General features: G+C 44.5%; 1 protein-coding gene and 1 non-coding gene across 3 annotated transcripts in view; both read left to right on the top strand.

The window, feature by feature from the left end:
- The window catches only part of LOC122679044 (translation initiation factor IF-2-like), a 38368-nt gene that overhangs the window by 1085 nt on the left and 15875 nt on the right, over nucleotides 1–21408 (top strand). Inside the window, exon 2 of one of the 2 annotated variants that reach the window (XM_043879295.1) lies at nucleotides 13189–13552. The exons of the other annotated variant lie outside the window; for it this stretch is intronic. Within the exon in view, the coding sequence (XP_043735230.1) occupies nucleotides 13189–13196 (8 nt within the window). The 3' untranslated portion in view covers nucleotides 13197–13552. Of the gene's footprint in view, nucleotides 1–13188; nucleotides 13553–21408 lie in introns of those variants that run through there. 2 annotated transcript variants of the gene reach the window in all.
- On the top strand, nucleotides 7920–8027 carry LOC122679746. The gene has a single exon (XR_006336531.1). It is a non-coding gene; the product is annotated as a U6 spliceosomal RNA (small nuclear RNA).

The raw sequence follows: 21408 nt of genomic DNA, 5'->3' as shown, positions 1-21408 counted from the left end.
TCTCCAGTTCTGGAGCCCTTCAAGAGGAAGCGTAGACATCTCTCTGGAGCGGGGCCGAGGGTGGGTGGCATTGCCTCTTTCCCCAAGAGAACGGTGGCTCTCCGGGGGCCATGCCCGACGGGGACAGCGGTTCCACCACGTGCAGGCCCAGGGCCGGCCCGCCGCGCCCCGCCCCGCCGCTGCAGCCGCCAGCGCGCCCTGCGGAGCCCGCGCCAGCCGCCAGCGCGGGAGATCGCCGCCCGCCTCCGAGCGGTCAGGCGAGGAGGCGGTCCGGCGCGTGTTTCCCTCCTTTTCCCCTAGCATCCAGGTTTGGGGTTCCCTTCGCTGCCTCTGCTAACGTCCCGCCCCGGAGCGCCCCCAAGATCGGGGTGTCTCCAAGTAGGACCAACCGTGGACCCTCCCGCAGCCCGGATTTGCGGGGCGAGAAAGTGTGGGGGACGTCCTGCGGGAACAAAGACCCCCGGAGCGGGAGGAGCCGTGCGGAAGCTTCCTGGGCCCCGCGGCGGCTCGCGCCGGACGCCGGCAGGCAGTGTTCGCCTGTCTGCCCGGGCCCGAGTGGAGCCACCGGGGGAGGCCGGGAGCCCCGGCGCGGCGGCGCGGCCCGGGGCCTTCCCGAGATGCACCGGGAGGCGGCGGCCCCGGGCTCTCGGCTCCGCGCCTTTTGTGCCGCGCGGCTCGCGGGGCCTCGAAATCACGCCTGCGCTTCAGGCAAAACCCTCCTTCACCGTTTTCTCGCCACAGTCTCCGGACGCCGGCAAATAATTTGTTTGTTTCCCTCCCAAATTTACCCGTGAGGAAATAAGGGTCTTGTCTAAGGTGACGCGGGCTTCCCAGGTGGCGCTAAGTGGTAAAGAACACGCCTGTCAGTGCGGGAGACATGAGAGACGCGGGTTCGATCCCTGGGTCGGGAAGATGCCCTGGAGGAGAAAATGGCAGCCTGCTCCTGTCTTCTTGCCTGGAAAGTCCTCACGGACAGAGGAGCCTCTTGGGCTACAGTCCGTAGGATCGCACAGAGTCGGACAAGACTGAAGTGACTTAGTGCACAAAAGGTGTCATTGAATCAGAAGCGGCCCAGGAAACTTCATACCACTTAGGATGGTTTATGATGGCTTTCTCGATGAGGGGGGAGTTGGCTCCTTTTTGTAGTCACCTCAAAACGCTGTGCTGTTCCAGTATAAAGTTTAGGGAGCTAATAGCGTGATGGTAAGAAATGGGAGGCCTTCCAACAAGCTTATGACTGGAACGTAAGCAAAACTGGTGGCCTCCGTGAGTGAATTTGGTAGTGACACTGAAAACCACTCTCGGGAGTTTGGAAGCCCAACGCCGGGCAAACTAGTAAATGAGATACCATAATTAGAAGTGTTCTGTGGACCATGCGGTTGACTATGAAGTGAACACTGGAATCCTAGTAGAGGAGACATTAAAATCCTAAGACTGCTTCGTGTGGAAAGGGACAGGGTGAATTCTGCCATATTACCAGGACCCGGTCACTGGTCAGGTGGGACCAAAATGAACAGGGCTTACCTTTCAGGTGGACAGAGTGTGGAATCTTGCTCTGCTGTAAGTCATCTTAATCTCTGTAAACCTGAGTTTTGTGGAGAAGAGATAACAGACCCTTTCAAGGGCGTGTTTCAGATTAAATTTTATAATGTGTATAGACACCCTCCGTATACACAATGGACGTTAATTTGAGCAAACTCCTGGAGTCAGTGGAGAACAGAAGAACCTGGTGTGGTTCGGTCCATAGGGTTGCAGAGTCAGACACGACTTGGCCACTGACCAACGACAACAAAAGAGACCCTCTCTTGCATGTGTACCTGTCAGAGAGCAGCTGCTACGTGCTGTCTTCACTCTCCATCCACCCCCCTTACCAGTTTATACTCAGAGACATGCAGATTATAAAACTGCTGTTTCCCAAAGTTTTGTCCTTGTACTCGTCTTTTTGGGTACCTATTTTAGGTATCATCTTTCAATATGTTATCTTTGTTTTGTATTTGTATATGTTCATTTTCAGCTCCCTACTTTTTCTACTTATCCCAGTTTTAATATTCACTTCCTTTGAAATGTATGAAATTCCTTTATACTTGTAACAGTTTTAGAAACTTTGGCATTTTCTAAAGTATATTTTGTCCATTGTACACGCAACGTTAAAACACCATGGTAAATAAACTGTTGCCTCTACAGTGCTTTCATTTTCAGCAAAAAGAAAAAAAAAAGGCGGGGGGGGGAAGATTCTTAGAAGGAGAGATTTGGAAAAAAAAAATTAGGCCCAGCCCAATTATTTTTTGCTTCTGCACCTTTTCTATGCCATACCTCTGTGCTCTTCAGTTATACTCACCTCTCAGGATAGTAATTACCAATTAAAATGTCTTTTGTCTTCAACTAGGTGGTGAGCCGCCTTTTGTTTTGTTTTGTTTTTTAACAGCCAGTACCCACCTGTTCAGAGGCATGCTTGATAGGAGCGTGGTAAATACTGAATTGAATTATGGATAGGATATCTCATTATAGAACTTAAATTCTGTAAGGTTAGAGTGATGGATGGTAGAATTATTCCCAATTAATATTAGGATTTTTAAAATTAATAAACTATCTTTTAGAAAAGTTTTACAGAAAAATTGAGCAGGTAGAACAGAGCTTCCATAAACTCCTCTGCTTTCCTCCACCCTCCCCCACCATGGCAGTTTCCCCTATTATTGACATCTCACTTTACTGTGGTGCATTGATGCATTATATTATTATTATAATGCAAAGTTAAGAACAATTAAAGTCTGTGTTTCATTCAGGTTTCCTTAGTTTACCCTAATATCTTTTCACTGTGGCAGGATACACACCTCACGTTTAGAAGTCATGTCTTCTATGGTTCCTCTTGGCTGTGACTGTTTCTCAGACTCTTCTTGTTCTTGATGATCTTGACAGTTTTTCGGAGTGCTGATCAAGTATGTTGGAGGATGTCTCTATGGGAATTTATCTGATGTTTTTCTCATGGTTAGATGTTTATGGGTTTGGAGGAAGATGATCACAGAGGTAAAGTGTCATTTTCATCACATCATATCAAAGCTCCATGCGATCATCATGGTTTATGAACTGCTGATGTTGACCTTGATCACCTGGTCATGTTTGTCAGGCTTCCCCACTGTAAAGTTGCCCCCCACACTCTACTATGTACCTACTCTTGGGAAGTAGGTATGCAGCCCACACCTAAGGAGTAGGTCCTTATGCCCCCCTCCTTCAGGGTAAAGTACCTACATGGTTCATTTGGAATTCTTCCATGTAGGAAATTTGTCTCCTGATTTATTAAGTCATCCAATGATTTCTTTATATCTTGTTGCTCAAGTTCTAACTTTGGTCAGGGTAATACCTTTTTATTGTTATAGGGCTGATTTGAAGTTAAACAACAATGAATGTGGCTAAATGATAATCAGCGTTTCTCACATAAGAGAGGAATAAAACTCCCCCCCCGACCATTTCATTAAAGTAAAGTCGCTCGGTCGTGTCCGACTCTTTGAGGCCTACCAGGCTCCTCTGTCCATGGGATTTTCCAGGCAAGAGTACTGGAGTGGGTTGCCATTTCCTTATTATCTGTATTAGCCAAAGCGAAACTATAGAAGAGCATTCCTTCCAGATTGCAATACTGGATTACCCATCAGACTGTTCTTTATATTTATTCATTATAGACATTTTTCAGTACGCACGCCGGCTTTTTTTTTGACCCGGGGAGTGGTGATACAAGGACTGCTAGTAGAGTTTGCCGCTGCTGCCTTGATTTGTTTTAGGGCACCAGTGGTTTTAACTGACGTTGCATTTGCATCATCAGAGCCAACAGTAATGTGTTGAAAAAGACAAATGTCGTAATCGTAATTTTTTTGTGAAAATAGTTGTGACCTTTTGGTCCTTCTGAAAGGGTCTTCGGGATCCCCACCCCTGCAGACATCTATGGAACACACTTTGAAAACAGCAGACCTAGTTTCCAAATCAGAATGCTGAGAGTCATCTTAGTCCTGTAGTGGAGTCTGATTCCAGCCCCCCTGTGCTGTATTGTCTTCCAATTACTGTTGCATCTCTAAAGGAGATCAGTCCTGAGTGTTCACTGGAAGGACTGATGTTGAAGCTGAACCCCCAAGTACTTTGGCCGCCTGATGCTAAGAACTGACTCATTGGAAAAGACCTTGATGCTGGGAAAGATTGAAGGCGGGAGGAGCAGGGGACGACAGAGGATGAGATAGTTTGGATGGTATCACTGACTCAATGGACGTGAGTTTGAGCAAGCTCTGGGAGTTGGTGATGGACCGGGAGGCCTGGCGTGCTGCAGTCCATGGGGTCACAAAGAGTCGGACACAACTGAGCGACTGAACTGAACTGAACTGACCATCGCATCATTTCCAAATTCTCTTTCCCCCACCTCCTTAGTTCAGGACTCCATTCTTTCCTTAAATACTGCGGCAATCTCCTAACTGGTTTTCCTGACATGTGTGGCCCCTTCTATTTTGTGTTCCAGTGTATCTCCCAGGCTCTCTAAAGCATAGATCTAACCACCCAGCCAAGGGCCTGTTGTGGATCACTTTGGGTTAAAGGCCAAGGCCCCTACTTAACACACACAGCCTCTCGAACCCAGGAAGTTCAACGGGGTGCCTTCCTGCACAGCCCTGCCTCTTTCACTTCCGACCTTTGCGCCTGCACCTCTCCCCCCACCTCCACGGTCTTCCCCAGCTACCTCCCAGGAATCCGTGCAGACGCAGAGACGCCTCCTCTAGAAGGTGTCCCAGAGGCCGGAGGCAGGGCGCCCCTTCAACCCTCGGCCTTCGGCCTCCCCCACGGCCCTTCCCAGGCTACAGGGGGCTGCGGGGACGGAGGCTGCCTCTGGGGGCCCCTCACGCTGGGCCGGGGGCCTGGCCGACCGCGGCCTCTGTGCTCGCCCGGGGCGGCCCTCTTCCCGAGACGCCCGGGGGAAGCGCTTCGCCGCGGGCAGCTGGGAGGGCCGGCGGGGCCGCGGCTGAGCACCGCCCTGTGGAGGCGGAGCTGCTCCCGGGCTCGGGGGCCCTGCAGCCCCGCGGGGTCAGAGCCCAGGGCGCCCGTTCGGTCGCACTGCCCGCGGCTGTTATCTGGGAGGCAGGCCGTGGGGAGGACGGCCTCTAGGGGGTGAGACCGCGAGCAAGCTCTGAAGCCGGCGGGCCGGCCCCCCTCCCAGTGCAGGGAAAGACCAGGGGTAAACGGCAGCCTTGGAAATCCAGAGGCTCTGCGTGGAGGTTGAAACAGGCAGGAGGGTGAGGGTTGGATTGGCCCCCTCTGGGCCAGGCGCTGTTAACTGCAGGACCTGAACTGTCCACAAGAGCTTACGTTTTGGGGAGTCGGGGACAGAGAGCTTGAACTGTGGTGTTGGAGAAGACTCTTGAGAGTCCCTTGCACTGCAAGAAGATCCAGCCGGTCCATCCTAAAGGAAATCAGGCCCGAGTATTCATCGGAAGGACTGATGCTGAAGCTGAAACTCCAGTACTTTGTCCACCTGATGCGAAGAAGTGACTCATTTGAAAAGACCCTGATGCTGGGAAAGATTGAGGGCAGAAGGGGACGACAGATAATGAGATGGTTGGATGGCATCACTGACTCAATGGACATGGGTTTGGGGAAGCTCTGGGAGTTGGTGATGGACAGGGAGGCCTGGCGTGCTGCAGTCCATGGGGTCGCAAGGAGTTGGACGTGACTGAGCACTAAACTGAGGGACTGAGAATACATGTGTAACAAGTAACTGTTACTAAGCACCATGGAGACTTCCCTGTAGCCTCAGGTACTTTAGCAGCAACTAATTACTGGATGTAGCCAAATAAATACAAATAAATATTTTTAGGTTGAGGTAGATGAACCTAGAGCCTATTATACAGAGTGAAATAAGTCAGAGAAAAAGAAATATCGCTTATAAATGCATATATATGAAATCTAGAAAGAGGTTCAGATGAACCTATTTGCAGAGCGGCAATGGGGAAGCAGACAGAAAAAGACTTGTGGACACAGTGTGGGAAGGAAAGGGTGGGACAAATTGAGATAGTATCACGGAAATATATATATTACCATATGTAAAACATAGCCAGTGGAAATTTGCTATACTGGGAGCTCAAACCCAGTGCTCTGTGACAACATAGGGGAGTGGGCTGGGGGAGGGAGGGGACAGATGTATGCCTATGACTGATTCATGTTGATATATGACAGAAATCAGCATAATATTGTGATCAATTGTTCTCCAATTAAAAATAAATTTTTAAAAAATAAAAATTAAAAAAAATAAAAAATTTTTTAAAACATTGTGGAAAAAAAATAAGCTATATGGAAAAAGTAAAATATTCTAATATGAGAGAGGGGACTACTTTAGCAGTAGAAGATGGGGAGGGATATGGGATAGACTCAGAGAAGGTGCTATTTTATCTATTTCATATATTCAACAAACACTGGGCCACCTGATGTGAAGAACTGACTCATTAGGAAAGACCCTGATGCTGGGAAAGATTGAAGGAGGGAGGAGAAGGGGAGGACAGAGGATGAGATGATTGGATGGCATCACTGACTCCATGGACGTGAGTTTGAGAAAGCTCTGGGAGTTGGTGATGGACAGGGAGGCCTGGTGTGCTGCAGTCAGTCCATGGGGTTGCAATGAGTGACTGAACTGCGGACATAATATGTAATAACATAAAAATTCCTGTCCTTCGGAGGTTAATTCTAGTGGGGGCACATAGGAAACAAACATGTTGGATAGTAGTAAAAACTCAGAGGAAAAATACAGGCAGCATGGGGGATGTGATGGGAAATACTGCATTAGATAGATGTTCAGGAACCTGTCTGGTGTGACATGAGCGGAGAACCATGAAGTGAGAGAACAAGCCCTGTGGATGAGGAGGGAAAAAATTCCAAGCAGAGGAACATTGGCATAGTTAACAGACATTGAGGAGATCAGGATGGCTGGAATAGAGTGAGTGGGAGAAGAGACAGCAGGAGGATGCATTTTAAAGTGATCAGCGCGACTGCTGTGTGGAGAAAAGATTCTAAGGGGGAGAGTGGAAGCAGGGAGTCCAGTTAGTAGACCAGTAGGTCCAGGTGAAAGATGATGGTGGACTGGAACAGGGCTATTGTGGCAGGCTTATGGAGAAGTGGTTGCATTCAGGGCATATGCTGAAGGTAGAGCTAAAAGGATATGCTGATGGGTTAGGTGTGTGGGACAGGACAACCCAAAGGTGAGCAGCTAGATGAACGTTTGTCACTTACTGGAATGGGGAAGGTGAAGGGAAAAGTGGCTTCAGGGAAGGATGAAATCAAGAGTTGGTTTTAGACAAGCTAAATGTTAAAATGTAGGAGGAAATTTTAATAGGAAAATTTTAAAATGTTCAGCAAAGTTGAAAGGATTTCATAATAAACACTCATATACTCACTGCCTAAATTTCATCAACATTTTGCTATGCTTGATCTTTCCATGCCTCTTCTATCTATCATTCCATCTTGTTTTTTGATGCTTTTCCAAAAAAAAAAAAAAAAATGGGGGATATCAATTTGGGATAGTTTTAGTATTTAGGATACATTTTCCCTGGTGGCTCAGATGGTAAAGAATCTGCCTACAATGCAGGAGACCTGGGTTCGATCCCTGGGTAAGGACAATCCCCTGGAGAAGGAAATGGCAACCCACTCCAGTATTCTTGCCTGGATACTTGCTTGGATACAACCCACAGGAGCCTGGCGGGCTACAGTCCATGGGGTCACAAAGAGTCAGACACAACTGAGTGACTCACACTTACTTACTTACTTCCCCCAAATACTTCAGCATGCATAGCATTAACAGACATCAATATTTGTTTTTTGTTTTAATTGAAATATAATTGATTTCTAGTATCAGTTTGTGGTGTACAACATAGTGACTCAATATTTTTAAAACCTGTTGTTCAGTGCTCGCTTCGGCAGCACATATACTAAAAATTGGAACGATACAGAGAAGATTAGCATGGCCCCTCCGCAAGGATGACACGCAAATTCGTGAAGCGTTCCATATTTTTAAAAGCAAAAATAAACAAATGGGACCTAATGAAACTTAAAAGATTTTGCAAAACAAAGGAAACTATAAGCAAGGTGAAAAGACAGCCCTCAGATTGGGAGAAAATAATAGCAAACGAAGCAACAGACAAAGGACTAATCTCAAAAATATACAAGCAACTCCTGCAGCTCAATTCCAGAAAAATAAATGACCCAATCAAAAAATGGGCCAAAGAACTAAACAGACATTTCTCCTAAGAGAAGTCATACTAAGTCATAACTAAGAAGACATACAGATGGCTAACAAACACATGAAAAGATGCTCAACATCACTCATCATCAGAGAAATGCAAATCAAAACCACAATGAGGTACCATTACACGCCAGTCAGGATGGCTGCTATCCAAAAGTCTGCAAGCAATAAATGCTGGAGAGGGTGTGGAGAAAAGGGAACCCTCTTACACTGTTGGTGGGAATGCAAACTAGTACAGCCGCTATGGAGAACAGTGTGGAGATTTCTTAAAAAACTGGAAATAGAACTGCCATATGACCCAGCAATCCCACTTCTGGGCATACACACTGAGGAAACCAGATCTGAAAGAGACACGTGCACCCCAATGTTCATCACAGCACTGTTTATAATAGCCAGGACATGGAAGCAACCTAGATGCCCATCAGCAGACGAATGGATAAGGAAGCTGTGGTACATATACACCATGGAATATTACTCAGCCATTAAAAAGAATTCATTTGAATCAGTTCTAATGAGATGGATGAAACTGGAGCCCATTATACAGAGTGAAGTAAGCCAGAAAGATAAAGACCATTACAGCATACTAACACATATATATGGAATTTAGAAAGATGGTAATGATAACCCTATATGCAAAACAGAAAAAGAGACATAGATGTACAGAACAGACTTTTGGACTCTGTGGGAGAAGGCGAGGGTGGGATGTTTCGAGAGAACAGCATCGACACATGTATATTATCTATAGTGAAATAGATCACCAGCCCAGGTTGGATGCATGAGACAACTGCTCAGGCCTGGTGCACTGGGAAGACCCAGAGGGATCGGGTAGAGAGGGAGGTGGGTGGGGGGATCAGGATGGGGAATACATGTAAATCCATGGCTGATTCATGTCAATGTATGACAAAACCCACTACAATATTGTAAAGTAATTAGCCTCCAACTAATAAAAATAAATGAAAAAATAAATAAATAAAACCTGTTGTTCAGTCAGTCATGTCTGACTCTTTATAGCTTATACTCCATTTAAATTTATTATGCAACCTTTGTTATATCCCCTGTGCTGTACAATAGGGCACAGGGGATATAACATTGTGTTTTATTTATTTTATAATGGTAGTTTGTACCTACTAATTCCCTACCCCTATCTTGCCCCGCTACCCTCCCGCCTCCCCTCTGGTATCCACTAGTTCTCTGTATCTGAAAGAATATAACAGACTGTTTCTGTTTTGTCATATTCAGTTGTTTTGTTTTTTTAAGATTCCTCCACATAAGTCTTTCTCTGGTGTGTTTCACTAAGCATAATACCCTCTAGGTCCATTCACATTGTTGCAAATGGCAGCATTTCATTCTTTTTTTATGTCTGGGTAGTAGTATATATAGATATCCATCTTCATTCATCTATTGATGGGCACTTAGGTTGCTTCCATATGTTGGCTATTGTGAATAATGCTGCTATGAACTTGGGGTTGCCTGTACCTTTTTTGAATTAGTATTTTTGTTTTCTTTGGATCTATCCCCAGCAGTGGAATTGCTGGATCATGTGTTAGTCCTGTTTTCAGTTTATGGAGGAAACTCCATGCTGTTTTCTGTAGTGGCCGCACCCATTTACATTCCCACCAACCATGTACTAGGTTACCTTTCCTCTACACCCTCACCAGCGTTTTGTTATTTGTAGACATTTTAATGACAGCCACTCTGACAGGTGTGAGTTGCCATCTCATTGTGATTTTTGATTTGCATTTCTCTGATGATTAGCGGTTTGAGCATCTTTTCATGTGCTTGTGGCCGTCCGTCTGTCTTCTTTGGAAAGGTGTCTTTTCAGCCTTCTGCTCATTTTTAATTGTGTTTTTTTGTTTTTCTTTGGTTTGTTTGTTTTTATATTGAGTTGTATGAGCTGTTTATATATTTTGGTTATTAACCCCTTATCGGTCATATCATTTGCAAATATTTTCTCCCATTCAGTAGGTTGTCTTTTCATTTTGTTGATTGTTTTCTTTTCTGTGCAAAACCTTTTAAACTTAGTTAGGCCCCTCTTGTTTATTTTTGCTTTTGTTTCTTTTGCCTCAGGCGAGAGATCCAAAAAAATATCGCTGCGATTTATGTCAAAGAGCATTCTGCCTGTATTCTCCTCTAGGAGTTTTAGGTATTTAGATCTTATATTTAGGCTTTTAATACATTTTTAAAAAGTTATTCTTTTATATACGGTTGTCCAGTTTTCCCAGTACTACTTATTGAAGAGATCGTCTTTTCTCCATTGTTCAATATTTGTTTAGTTTTTTCTTTGATAAAATTTCAGTGAAAAATACAAATATTAAGTATACATTGTTAACAGATACACTTGTGTAACCCAAACTCCTGACAAATTATAGACTATAACTGTCACTTCTGCAGTTTCCTTTTCTTGTTAATTCCCATTTTCACCATTTTACAGGCAGCCACTGTTCTTTTTTCCACCACAGATTGGTCATACTATGAATATATATGAATGTATATGTGTTTGTATATATTATACGCAGAAATGGAATCTTGCATATACACTATTTTGTGTCTGGTTTCTTTCTTTTTTGTGGATAAGCATATTCATTTCTTTTTAGTAGTACCTAAGAGGTGAATTGCTGGGTATATGCTTCAGTTTTATAAAATAACCATCAGACGTTTTTCCAGAGGTTCATTGACAAAAGAATGCATGGATACATTGTGATATATTGTGTTATGGTTAAAATGAAGTAGAACCACATATGTCGACATATATAAATTTCAAAAACATAATGTTTGGTGTGAGGGGAAGCCAATTTTAGATCGAAACGTTCAGTATGATACCTTTATATCAAACTTGAAAGCTTGTGAAAGATATATTACATATCGTTATGGACACTTACACGGCAGTAGCATAAAAGCCAGCAAGCAATGATCAATTTCAGGCTACTGGTATCTCACGGGGTGTTGCAAAGATGAATGAGATCGCAGGGGTTCATAATTGGCTTCAGCTCTATCAGTAAACTTGTTTTTCTCCTTAAAAACATCTGAAGCAAATATGGTAAAGTGTTAAGATTTTATAAAGCTGGGTGCTGGATACATGTTTATTACATTAATCTCTGTAGTTTTTGGTTCTCTGGTTGCTAACTTGTATCTAAGTCGCTGCCCACCTCTAAGGGGCTGAGCGGGACAGGGGAGCAGAGATGCTCGGTCCACTCCCACTGTGTCCCTACTGCGCCCCGCAGTTCAGGGGAAGCGCCTCAGAGCCCCCAGGGAAGATGCCTCTGACCTGCCCCCAGGTATGCAGCCTTGCGGAAGACTGCCAGGCCTGCCCTCCCCTCCTCGCTCCTAAATTTAGGTCTGTGACCTGGGCCTAGCTCTCCCTCCAATCCCTACTTAAAATTGGGCTCATTTTAAAGTATCCGTTCTGTTGGGTTGTTTTGGGTTTTTCCCTCATACCCTAACCTGACGTTTGTGCAGTTTCCCTTAGCCTGTCTTCCCCCACTCTCCCTCTCTAATGATTTTTATTCATTTCCATTTATCTTCACTTTTATTTCTCTGTATCTTCCACGGTGTCCTTCAGAGTGATGTCTCCTCTCTCTTGTGTTCCTTGTAACTTGGTTTTTGTTCTGAAACGTCTGGTATTTATTTTTCTTACACTTATTCCCTAAACCTGCCCACTCTCTGTCCTTGACCTGACCATCCCCTCCTTGAACCATTTCTGCTTTGTCAGCTCCCTGCTTAGCTGCTCCTGCCTCGTTACATTTCTAAAAATTCATCGTGGGACGTTGGGATAAAACTTGCTTCTGCTTTGTGGCCACATTTTTCTGTTGAGTTTTCTTAGCCTTCAGGGAAGTTTTGTTGCTGCTCTTCAGATTTTTCTTGTGACGGTACCTTTGTAGAGATGTGTTCCTGGCAGTGCCTTTGATTGAATGTTGACTTCTAACTTTTTATCACTTTGGAATGAGTCAGAATTTTCTAAAATGACTGTTAGCGAGAGAATCCCTTGACGGGAATGAGGGAGCTTTCCGCATTTCTCAGCTCAAGGCTTCCCGCCTCTGTCGCCTCTGTCGTGTAGTGTATACCTGACTTTGTGGCACCTTCGTGTATCGGGGCGTCCTCTCAGTTTAGAGCTGTAACCTGGCCCAGCTGAGCTCCTGTCGTTAGTCCGGGGCCCCCCTGGGTCCTCCCCCAGCCTCTGATTCCCAGGCATCCTGCCCCTTCCTGCCCGCCTGCTCTCCTCGCTTTCCTGAGCTGCAACTGTGGCTGCCCCAGTCATTCACAGATTTATTTCTTCCTCCCCAGCGTCCCGGCCCTCTTCCTCCTTAGTCCGGCTCACCCAGCTGTTCCCCCCGCCCCCAGGCCGAGCCCTCTCCTGGGCTGAAGTTTTGCTGGGCATTGCTGGGACCTGCCCCCACAGGACGCTTGGACCACTTCTGCCCTTCCCTGGGGCACCTGCTGAACCTCCCGTTATAGTTTCCCGTGTTTATTGGGGGCGGGGGCGACACCGCACACCATACGACGTCTGTGAAATTTCTCATCTCCTTGTTTTACTAAAGATGTAAGCTTGTTGGTGTTTCACACCTCTGTTCTTGCTTGGAATGATTTTCAGGAAAGTGGGAAAGATTCTGCACAAAACTGTCACCATGTACCCATCAGGCTGACCTAGCATCCTTGGCCAGGCATTCAAAGCCCTGCCCAGTCTGGCCTCAGTTTCCCTCTGTGCTCTTGGATGTGACCCCGGCTCTGGCCAGACTCATCTCCCACCAACCCAGGAACTCACGGCGCACATGCCTTGCTCTCTGTTCCAGCCCGTGTTCCCTTCAGGGCCTCTTCATGGTAGCTGTTGTTTTTGGTGTCCCAGCATGTTATTTCTTCCCCCTCTCTACGTACCCACTAACAGGGATAGATGTGTAAACCCAATATGTTAATCATAGTTCTCTTTCCCTGGGCAGCAGTCTAAGGGAAAGCTGAATGGCCCACACAGGGCCAAAGTCCCTCCCTGACTTCCTTTCGCTGGAGCCAGCTGACGCCTGCCTCTTGCCTCCGGGGTCACTGTGTCAAAGGACGTTCACCTGGAAGAACACACCATCTGCAAAATCACAGGACGCGGTGACACACGGGGAGAGTAGGTCCTGGATCCACCGAGGGTCCTGACATAAGCCAGGCCGCGCAGTCTAGCTTAAGTGCAACTGAACGAATCCTGACAAATATGCCTTATTGTGTTCTCCCATTGTCCTGGTGTTTTTATCTATCGTAGCACACATTACACTGTATCATAGTTGTAATTGCCTGTTTATTTGTGTGTGTCTCCCACCGAAAGCCCTTTGCTGCAAGCTCCACACTGCTCACCTGGGTGCCTGACCAGCATTGGGCCGTCAATAAATACTCAGTTGAAACTTCATTTTTGCCTTTCCTAATTCTTCCTGTTACTCAAGGTCTCCGCCTCCAAGTTCTTTGTGCAGCATTACACATCAAATCCAAGAATCTACGTAAAATGTCCCGGATGAAGCAGGTTCTCATCAGAGAGCTGCAGCCTCCCCTTCCCTAGTTAACTCGAGCCAGAAGTGATGTCATCCTGTATCTCCTTTAATTAAATGGTATCCACTCATACTGTCTTCAAAGAGAGATGCAAATCACCTGTAGCTGATGTAAGTTTTCAAGTGTGATTGTAGATGCCAGAAGCAAGGACCTGGTACCGTGTTACATGTAAAAGAATCCACAGTTGTTGAATGAAGAGCTGTGTGCAGCGCAGTGATCAATACTTCAGAGGTCAGAGGGCAGCTGGTAGTGTTATTGGCTGTGGAGTCGTTATGTTAAGTGAGTCACCGGCTAAATTCAGAGGAACCTGAAAGAAGGATGAAGCTGAGTCACACTTTAGCAGAATGGGTGAAACCTGTTTGAAAATCTAATTAAGCCAGAACAACTGACCACAGCTGAAAAATAGTTGTGGTTATTTTCTCCACCCAGACATCTCATTCCTTAGTAAAGGCGGTTAACTCGTCGAGGCTCAATAGTTGGAAGGAGAAATGAGACATGAGGGGGACATGGCAGAGTTCATGATGTCTCCCATCCTGAGTGTAGCCCAAGAAGAGGCCCACAGCCCTGGGTCCAGAACATGTTCATACCTCTCACAGCAGCCTCATACTTCTCTCTGGCTGTGTCTTACATATGTAATTAAAACATATATATATATATATATGTTAGTCGCTCAGTCGTGTCCAACTCTGCAACCCCACGGACTGTAGCCCGCCAGGCTTCTCTGTCCGTGGAATTCTCCAGGCAAGAACACTGGAGTGGGTTGCCATTTCCTTCTCCAGGGGATCGTTCCAACCCAGGGATCAAACCTGGATCTCCCAAATTGCAGGCAGATTCTTCACCATCTGAGCCACCAGGGAAGTCATATGTACTCATATAATTAGTGATAGTCTGGTTTATTCAACTCTTCTGGTGGATTGTAAGCTTCAGAAGGCCAGAGACCTGGTCTGTCTCGTGCAGAGCTCAGCCTCCCAACACCTAGAACAGTGCCTGGTCCATAGGTCTGGGGCTATAGTAGGAGCTCCGTACATATTTTTTGAATTCATATCTACAATACTGGACACAGCTTGTTTACCTTTTATGTATCTTGTTAAAATGTTTACATGTCCAGATTTCCTTGTCTGATGCAGATGTTAAAAGAACATCTTCAGGTCCAAGTCCTGTCATGTCAGTGACCTCCAGCATTTCACTGAAGTATCTCCAGTGCTTAAAACAGAAGACATTCTTTCAATATTTTCAGAAAGAATGATCTAAGTATCTGATTAGTGAAGTTTAAACTAAGGGAAGAAATGTGAACAAGTGGCTCAGACTTAGTAAGAATGTTCTGCTGGGTTTGTTTTAACCTGTGCAGTTTAAAAGTACCCTCTCAAATGCTTAAATCTTACAGCAACACTGTGAGGTTTATTTTTTCAGTTTTATAGATAAGGGAAGTCTCAGAGGAATCACAGCACTTGTCTAAGATCACATAGCTGGCAGGTTGGGACCTGAATCCTAGACTGCAAATTGTACGACCTTTCAACTTTTTCATAGATACCACTTAGAGATGAGATGAACTTATCAGAAAACTATCAACATTTTATCATTGGAATTATAGAATCTTAGAGTCGGAAGTGGCCTTCCACATCAGAAATTCCAAACCCCTCTCTCGTTTTTCAAAATGGAAAAAGAAGTTTTGGAGAACTTTTGTGAGCTGTCCAGAGGCACGCCTCCGGTTTGAGCCGTGATTCAGCGGATGGCGGCCCCTCCACACTGGCCTCCGGCTGGTCGTCAGATTTCTCTCGCAGTTGGAGACGGTGGGCCCAGCTGCGGGAGGCCGAGCTCTGTCTGCTTTCCTGTATCAGAGGCTCCAGACACCCTGCCCTCTCTTACAGGAGCCTGGCCCTCGCTGGAGGAAACTGTTTTTTTTTTTCCTCTTTTGTCATTTCTTTTTCTTCTTTCTTATTTACCCTGCAGGTGAGGGGCGAAGGCTGTAAAAGAGGCATCTGGTCTTCAGTGTTCCTTACCCCCTCCCCCGTAAGACCTGGTTTTGATACAGCCTTTGAGAGTTGATAAGAATGACCCCACTTACCTCTTCATTTATTTACTGTTATTATTGAACCATTCACACCTCAGAGTCCATTTGTGTCTTCCTTTCTTTCTCTGATGCCCCGGGTATAGACCCTACTGTCTTAACTGTGGGTGGGCTTTGCCCAGGATCCAACAGACCTTGCCCCTGTCTTGCAGGGATAACTACCAGCCTTCAAGGCAGATTACATTGTTTGGCCTTGCACGTCACTCTTTTTTATGAGTCAAACCCTGATAACAGAAGAGCACAGATCTAAATTTTACCAGTAATCAAACAAATGCAATGAAATACCATTTTTGACTATCAAATAGGCAAAATATTATATCAGAGACCTTGGTAGTGTATCTGGCAAGAGGGTGAGAGAATGAGCGCTCATCCATGGCTGCTCTAAGTATGAATTGCTGTTCCTTTTGGGGCATACAGCCAGCTACCTATGAAAAAATACAGAGCTTACATCCAGTAATGTCATTTTTGTTTCATTTATCCTGTGGAAATCAAGGGTCCAGTTTGGAAGGTTCTATGTCCGAGGAAGTTTACTAAAGCTCAGTTTTTTGTGACTGCAAAAAAACTAAAGACAATTTGAATTTCTGTCAGAAGATGTTGAATAAATTATGGTTTATCTGTAATGCAGAATATAGCATGCAATTATTTTTTAATGAGTTAGGATTATATGTATACTCTTGTAAAACTGTCTATATTACATAAATATAGACATAAAGTAATGGAGTAACATTAATGGGTTGGTCTTACCTTTGGAAAAAACCAAATCTGTGTGTGTGTGTGTTGTTGCCGTTGTGGTCATCAGTCACTAAGCTGTGTCCGACTCTGTGACCGCATGCACTGTAGCAGGCCAGGCTCCTCTGTCTTCCACTGTTTTCCTGACTTTGCTCAAACGTTGCTCAAATTCACGTCCATTGAGTTAGTGATCCTATCTAACTTTCTCATCCTCTGCCGCCCCCTTCTTTTGCTTTCAATCTTTCCCAGCGTCAGAGTCTTTTCTAGTAAGTCAGCTCTTTGCATCAGGTGGCCAAAGTATTGGCGCTTCAGCTTCAACATCAATCCTTCCAATGAACAATCAGGGTTGATTTCCTTTAGGATTAATTGGTTTGATCTTGCAGAGTAAGGGACTCTCAAGAGTCATCTCTAGCAGCACAATGTGAAAACTTCAATTCTTTGGCACTCAGCCTCTTTATGTTCCAACTCTCACATCTGTACATGACTAATGGAAAAACCATAGCTTTGTTTATACAAACTTTTGTCAGCCAAGTCATGTCTGCTTTTTAATATGCTATCTAGGTTTGATTTGTCATAGCTTTCCTTCCAAGGAGCAAACACCTTTTAACTTGATGGCTGTAGTCATCATCTGCAGTGATTTTGGAGCCAGGGAAAATAAAGTCTGTCACTGTTTCTACTTTTTCTTCTATTTGCCAAGAAGTGATGGGACCAGATGCTGTGATCTTAGTTTTTTTAATGTGGAGTTTCAAGCCAGCTTTTTCACTCTTCTCTTTCACCTTCATCAAGAGGCTCTTTTAGTTCCTCTTTGTTTTTTGCCATTAGTGTTATCATTTGTATATCTGAGGTTGTTGATATTTCTCCCAGCAATCTTGATTCCAGCTTGTGATTCATTCAGCCCAGCGTTTCTCAGGATGTGCTCTGCATATAAGTTAAATAAGCAGGGTGATGATGTACAGCTTTGACTCATTCCTTTCCCAATTTAAACCAGTCCATTGTTCCACATCTGGTTCTAACTGTGGCTTATTGACCTGCACACAGGTTTCCCAGGAGACAGGTAAGTTGATTTGATATTCCCATTTCTTAAGAATTTTCCATAGTTTTTGTGATCCACACAGACAAAGGCTTTAGTATAGTCAGTGAAGCAGAAGTAGATATTTTTCTGGAACCCCCTTGCTTTCTCCATAATCCAATGAATGTTGGCAATTTGATCTCTAGTTCATCTGCCTTTTAGACACCCAGCTTGTACACTTGGAAGTTCTCAGTGCACGTATTGTTGAATCTCAGCTTGAAAGATTTTGAGCATCATCTTGCTAGCATGTGAAATGAGCACAGTTGTATGGTAGTTGGTGGCTCAGACGGTAAAGATTCTGCCGGCACTGCAGGAGACTTGGTTTCTATCTCTGGGGCAGGAAGATCCCCTGGAAATGGAAATGGCAACCCACTGCAGTATTCTTGCTTGGAAAATTCCATGCACAGAGGAGCCTGGCAGGCTACAGTATATGGGGTCACAAAGAGTCAGACATGACTGAACAACTAACACTTTCACCCTTTGGACATTCTTTGGCATTGCCCTTCTTTGGAAGTGGAATGAAAGCTGACCTTTCCAGTTTTGTGGTCACTGCTGAGTTTTCCAAATTTGCTGACGTATTGAGTATAACACTTCAATAGCATCATCTTTCAACATTTTAAATAGCTCAGCTGGAATTCTGTCACCTCCACTAGCTTTGTTCTTAGTAATGCTTCCTAAAGCCCACTTGACTTTACACTCCAAGATGTCTGGCTCTAGGTGAGTGGCTACACCATTGTGGTTATCCAAGTTATTAAGACCTTTCTTTTTTAGTTTTTCTGTGTATTCATGCCACCTGTTTCTAATCTCTTCTGCTTCTGTTAGGTCCTGTCCTTTATCATGCCCATCCTTGCATGAAATGTTCCCTTGATATCTCCAGTTTTCTTGAAGAGACCTCTTGTCTTTCCCATTCCATTGTGTTCCTCTATTTCTTTTCACTATTTATTTAAGAAGGCCTTCTTTTCTCTCCTTGCTATTCAGTTGGGTATATCTTTCCCTTTCTCTCTTGCCTTCTACTTCTCTTCCTTTCTCAATTATTTGTAAAGCCTCTTCGAACAACCACGTTGCCTTCTTGAATTTCTTTTCCTTTGGGATTGTTTTGGTCACTGCCTCCTGTATAATGTTACAAACTCCCACCCATAGTTCTTTAGGCACTCTGTCTACCAGAATCCAACCCCTTGAATCTATTCATCACCGCCACTATATAATCATAAGGAATGATTTAGGTCATACCTGAGTGACCTAGTGGTTTTCCCTATTTTCTTCAATTTAACCCCGACTTTTGCAATAAGGAGCTGATAATATGAGCTACAGTCAGGTCCAGTTCTTGTCTTTACTCACTGTACAGAGCTTCTCCATCTTTAGCTGCAAAAGGCATAATCAGTCTGATTTCGGTATTGACCATCTGGTGATGTTCATGTGTGGAGTCTGTTGTGTTGTTGGAAAAGGTTTGCTATGACCAGTGTGTTCTCTTGACAAAACTCTGCTAGCCTTTCTCCTGGTTCATTTTGTGGTCTAAGGCCAAACTTACCTGTTATTCCAGATATCTTGTGACTTCCTAGTTTTGCATTCTAATCACCTATGATGAAATGGACAGATTAATGATGCATCCCAATAAACCCATCATAAAAAGTTAAAAATACATTTAATACACCTAATCTTCTGAACTTTATAGCTTCAGGACAGAAATAAAGGACAGAAATGGTATAGATCTAACAGAAGCAGAAGATATTAAGAAGAGGTGGCAAGAATGCACAGAAGAACTATACAAAAAAGATCTTCATGACCCAGATAACCACAATGGTGTGATCACTCACCTAGACTCAGACATCCTGGAGTGTGAAGTCAAGTGGGCCTTAGGGAGCATCACTATGAACAAAGCTAGTAGAGGTGATAGAATTCCAGTTGAGCTCTTTCAAATCCTTAAAGATGATGCTGTGAAAGTACTACACTCAATATGCCAGCAAATTTGGAAAAGTCAGCAGTGGCCACAGGACTGGAAAAGGTCAGTTTTCATTCCAATCCCAAAGAAAGGCAATCCCAAAGAATGCTCAAACTACCACACTCATCTCACACACTAGTAAAGTAATGCTCAAAATTCTCGAAGCCAGACTTCAACATTATGTGAACTGGGAACTTTCAGATGTTCAAGCTGGTTTTAGAAAAGGCAGAGGAACCAGAGATCAAATTGCCAATATCCACTGGATCATCGAAAAAAGCAAGGGAGTTCCAGAAAAATATCTACCTGTGCTTTATTGACTACGCCAAAAGCTTTGACTGTGTGGATCACAGCAAACTGTGGAAAATTCTTCAAGAGATGGGAATACCAGACCACCTGACCTGCCTCCTGAGGAATCTGTAAGCAGGTCAAGAAGCAACAGTTAGAACTGGACATGGAACAATGGACTGTTTGAAAATTGGGAAAGAAGTACGTCAAGGCTGTATATTGTCACCCTGCTTATTTAACTTATATGCAGAGTCAGTTCAGTTCAGTCACTCAGTCATGTCCAACTCTTTGCGACCCCATGAACCGCAGCATGCCAGCCCTCCCTATCCATCACCAACTCCTGGAGAGTACATCATGTGAAATGCCAGGCTGGATGAAGTACAAGCTGGAATCAAGATTGCCAGGAGAATATCAATAACCTCAGATATGCAGATGACACCACCCTTATGGCAGAGTGAAGAAGAACTAAAGAGCCTCTTGATGAAGGTGAAAACAGAGAGTGAAAAAGTTGGCTTAAAACTCAACATTCAGAAAACTAAGATCATGGCATCTGGTCCCATCACTTCATGGCAAATACATGGGGAAACAATGGAAACAGTGACTTTATTTTTTGGGGTTCCACGATCACCGCAGATGGTGATTGCAGCCATGAAATTAAAAGATGCTTGCTCCTTGGAAGAAAAGCAATGACATACCTAGATAGCATGTTAAAAAGCAGAGACGTTACTTTGCCGACAAAGGTCCGTCTAGTCAAAGCTATGGTTTTTTCCAGTAGTCATGTATGGATGTGAGAGTTGGACTATAAAGAAAGCTGAGTACCAAAGAATTGATGCTTTTGAACTGTGGTGTTGGAAAAGACTCTTGATAGTCCCTTGGACTGCAAGGAGATCAAACCAGTCCATCCTAAAGGAAATCCATCCTGAATATTCATTGGAAGGACTGATGCTGAAGCTGAAAGTCCAATACTTTGGCCAACTGATGCAAAGAACTGACTCATTGGAAAAGACCCTGATGCTGGGAAAGATTGAAGGCAGGAGGAGAAGAGTCCGAAAGAGGATGAGATGGTTGGATGGCATCACCGACTCAATGGACATGAGTTTGAACAAGCTCTGAGAGTTTATGATGGACAGGGAAGCCTGGGGTGCTGCAGTCCATGGAGTCACAAAGAGTCAGACACAACTGAGCCACTGAACTGAGTCTTCTGAACTTCATAGCTTCATGTCGCCTACCTGAAACATGCTCAGAACACTGCCATTAGCCTGCAGTTGGGCAAAGTTGATATAAACCCTATTTTATAATAAAGTGTTGAATGTCCATGTAATTTACTAAATACTGAAAGTGACCACTGGAATAGTTTTCTGGGTACAGGATGATTGTAAGGGCATTGGCTGTTTACCCTCCTAATGGTGTGACTAGCTGTGGTCTGTGGTTTGAGAGTATCAGATCGCATGTCGTGAACCTGAGAAAAGATCAACCTTCAGCATTTGAGTAGAGACTCTACTGAATGCTTATCACTCTTGAGCCGTATTGTAAAGTCTAAAGTT

The sequence above is a fragment of the Cervus elaphus genome, chromosome 21 (assembly GCF_910594005.1).
Source record: "Cervus elaphus chromosome 21, mCerEla1.1, whole genome shotgun sequence".
NCBI classification, from domain to species: Eukaryota; Metazoa; Chordata; class Mammalia; order Artiodactyla; family Cervidae; genus Cervus; species Cervus elaphus.
Note: the sequence above shows the minus strand (reverse complement) of the source record. Positions and strands in the feature narration are given on the sequence as shown.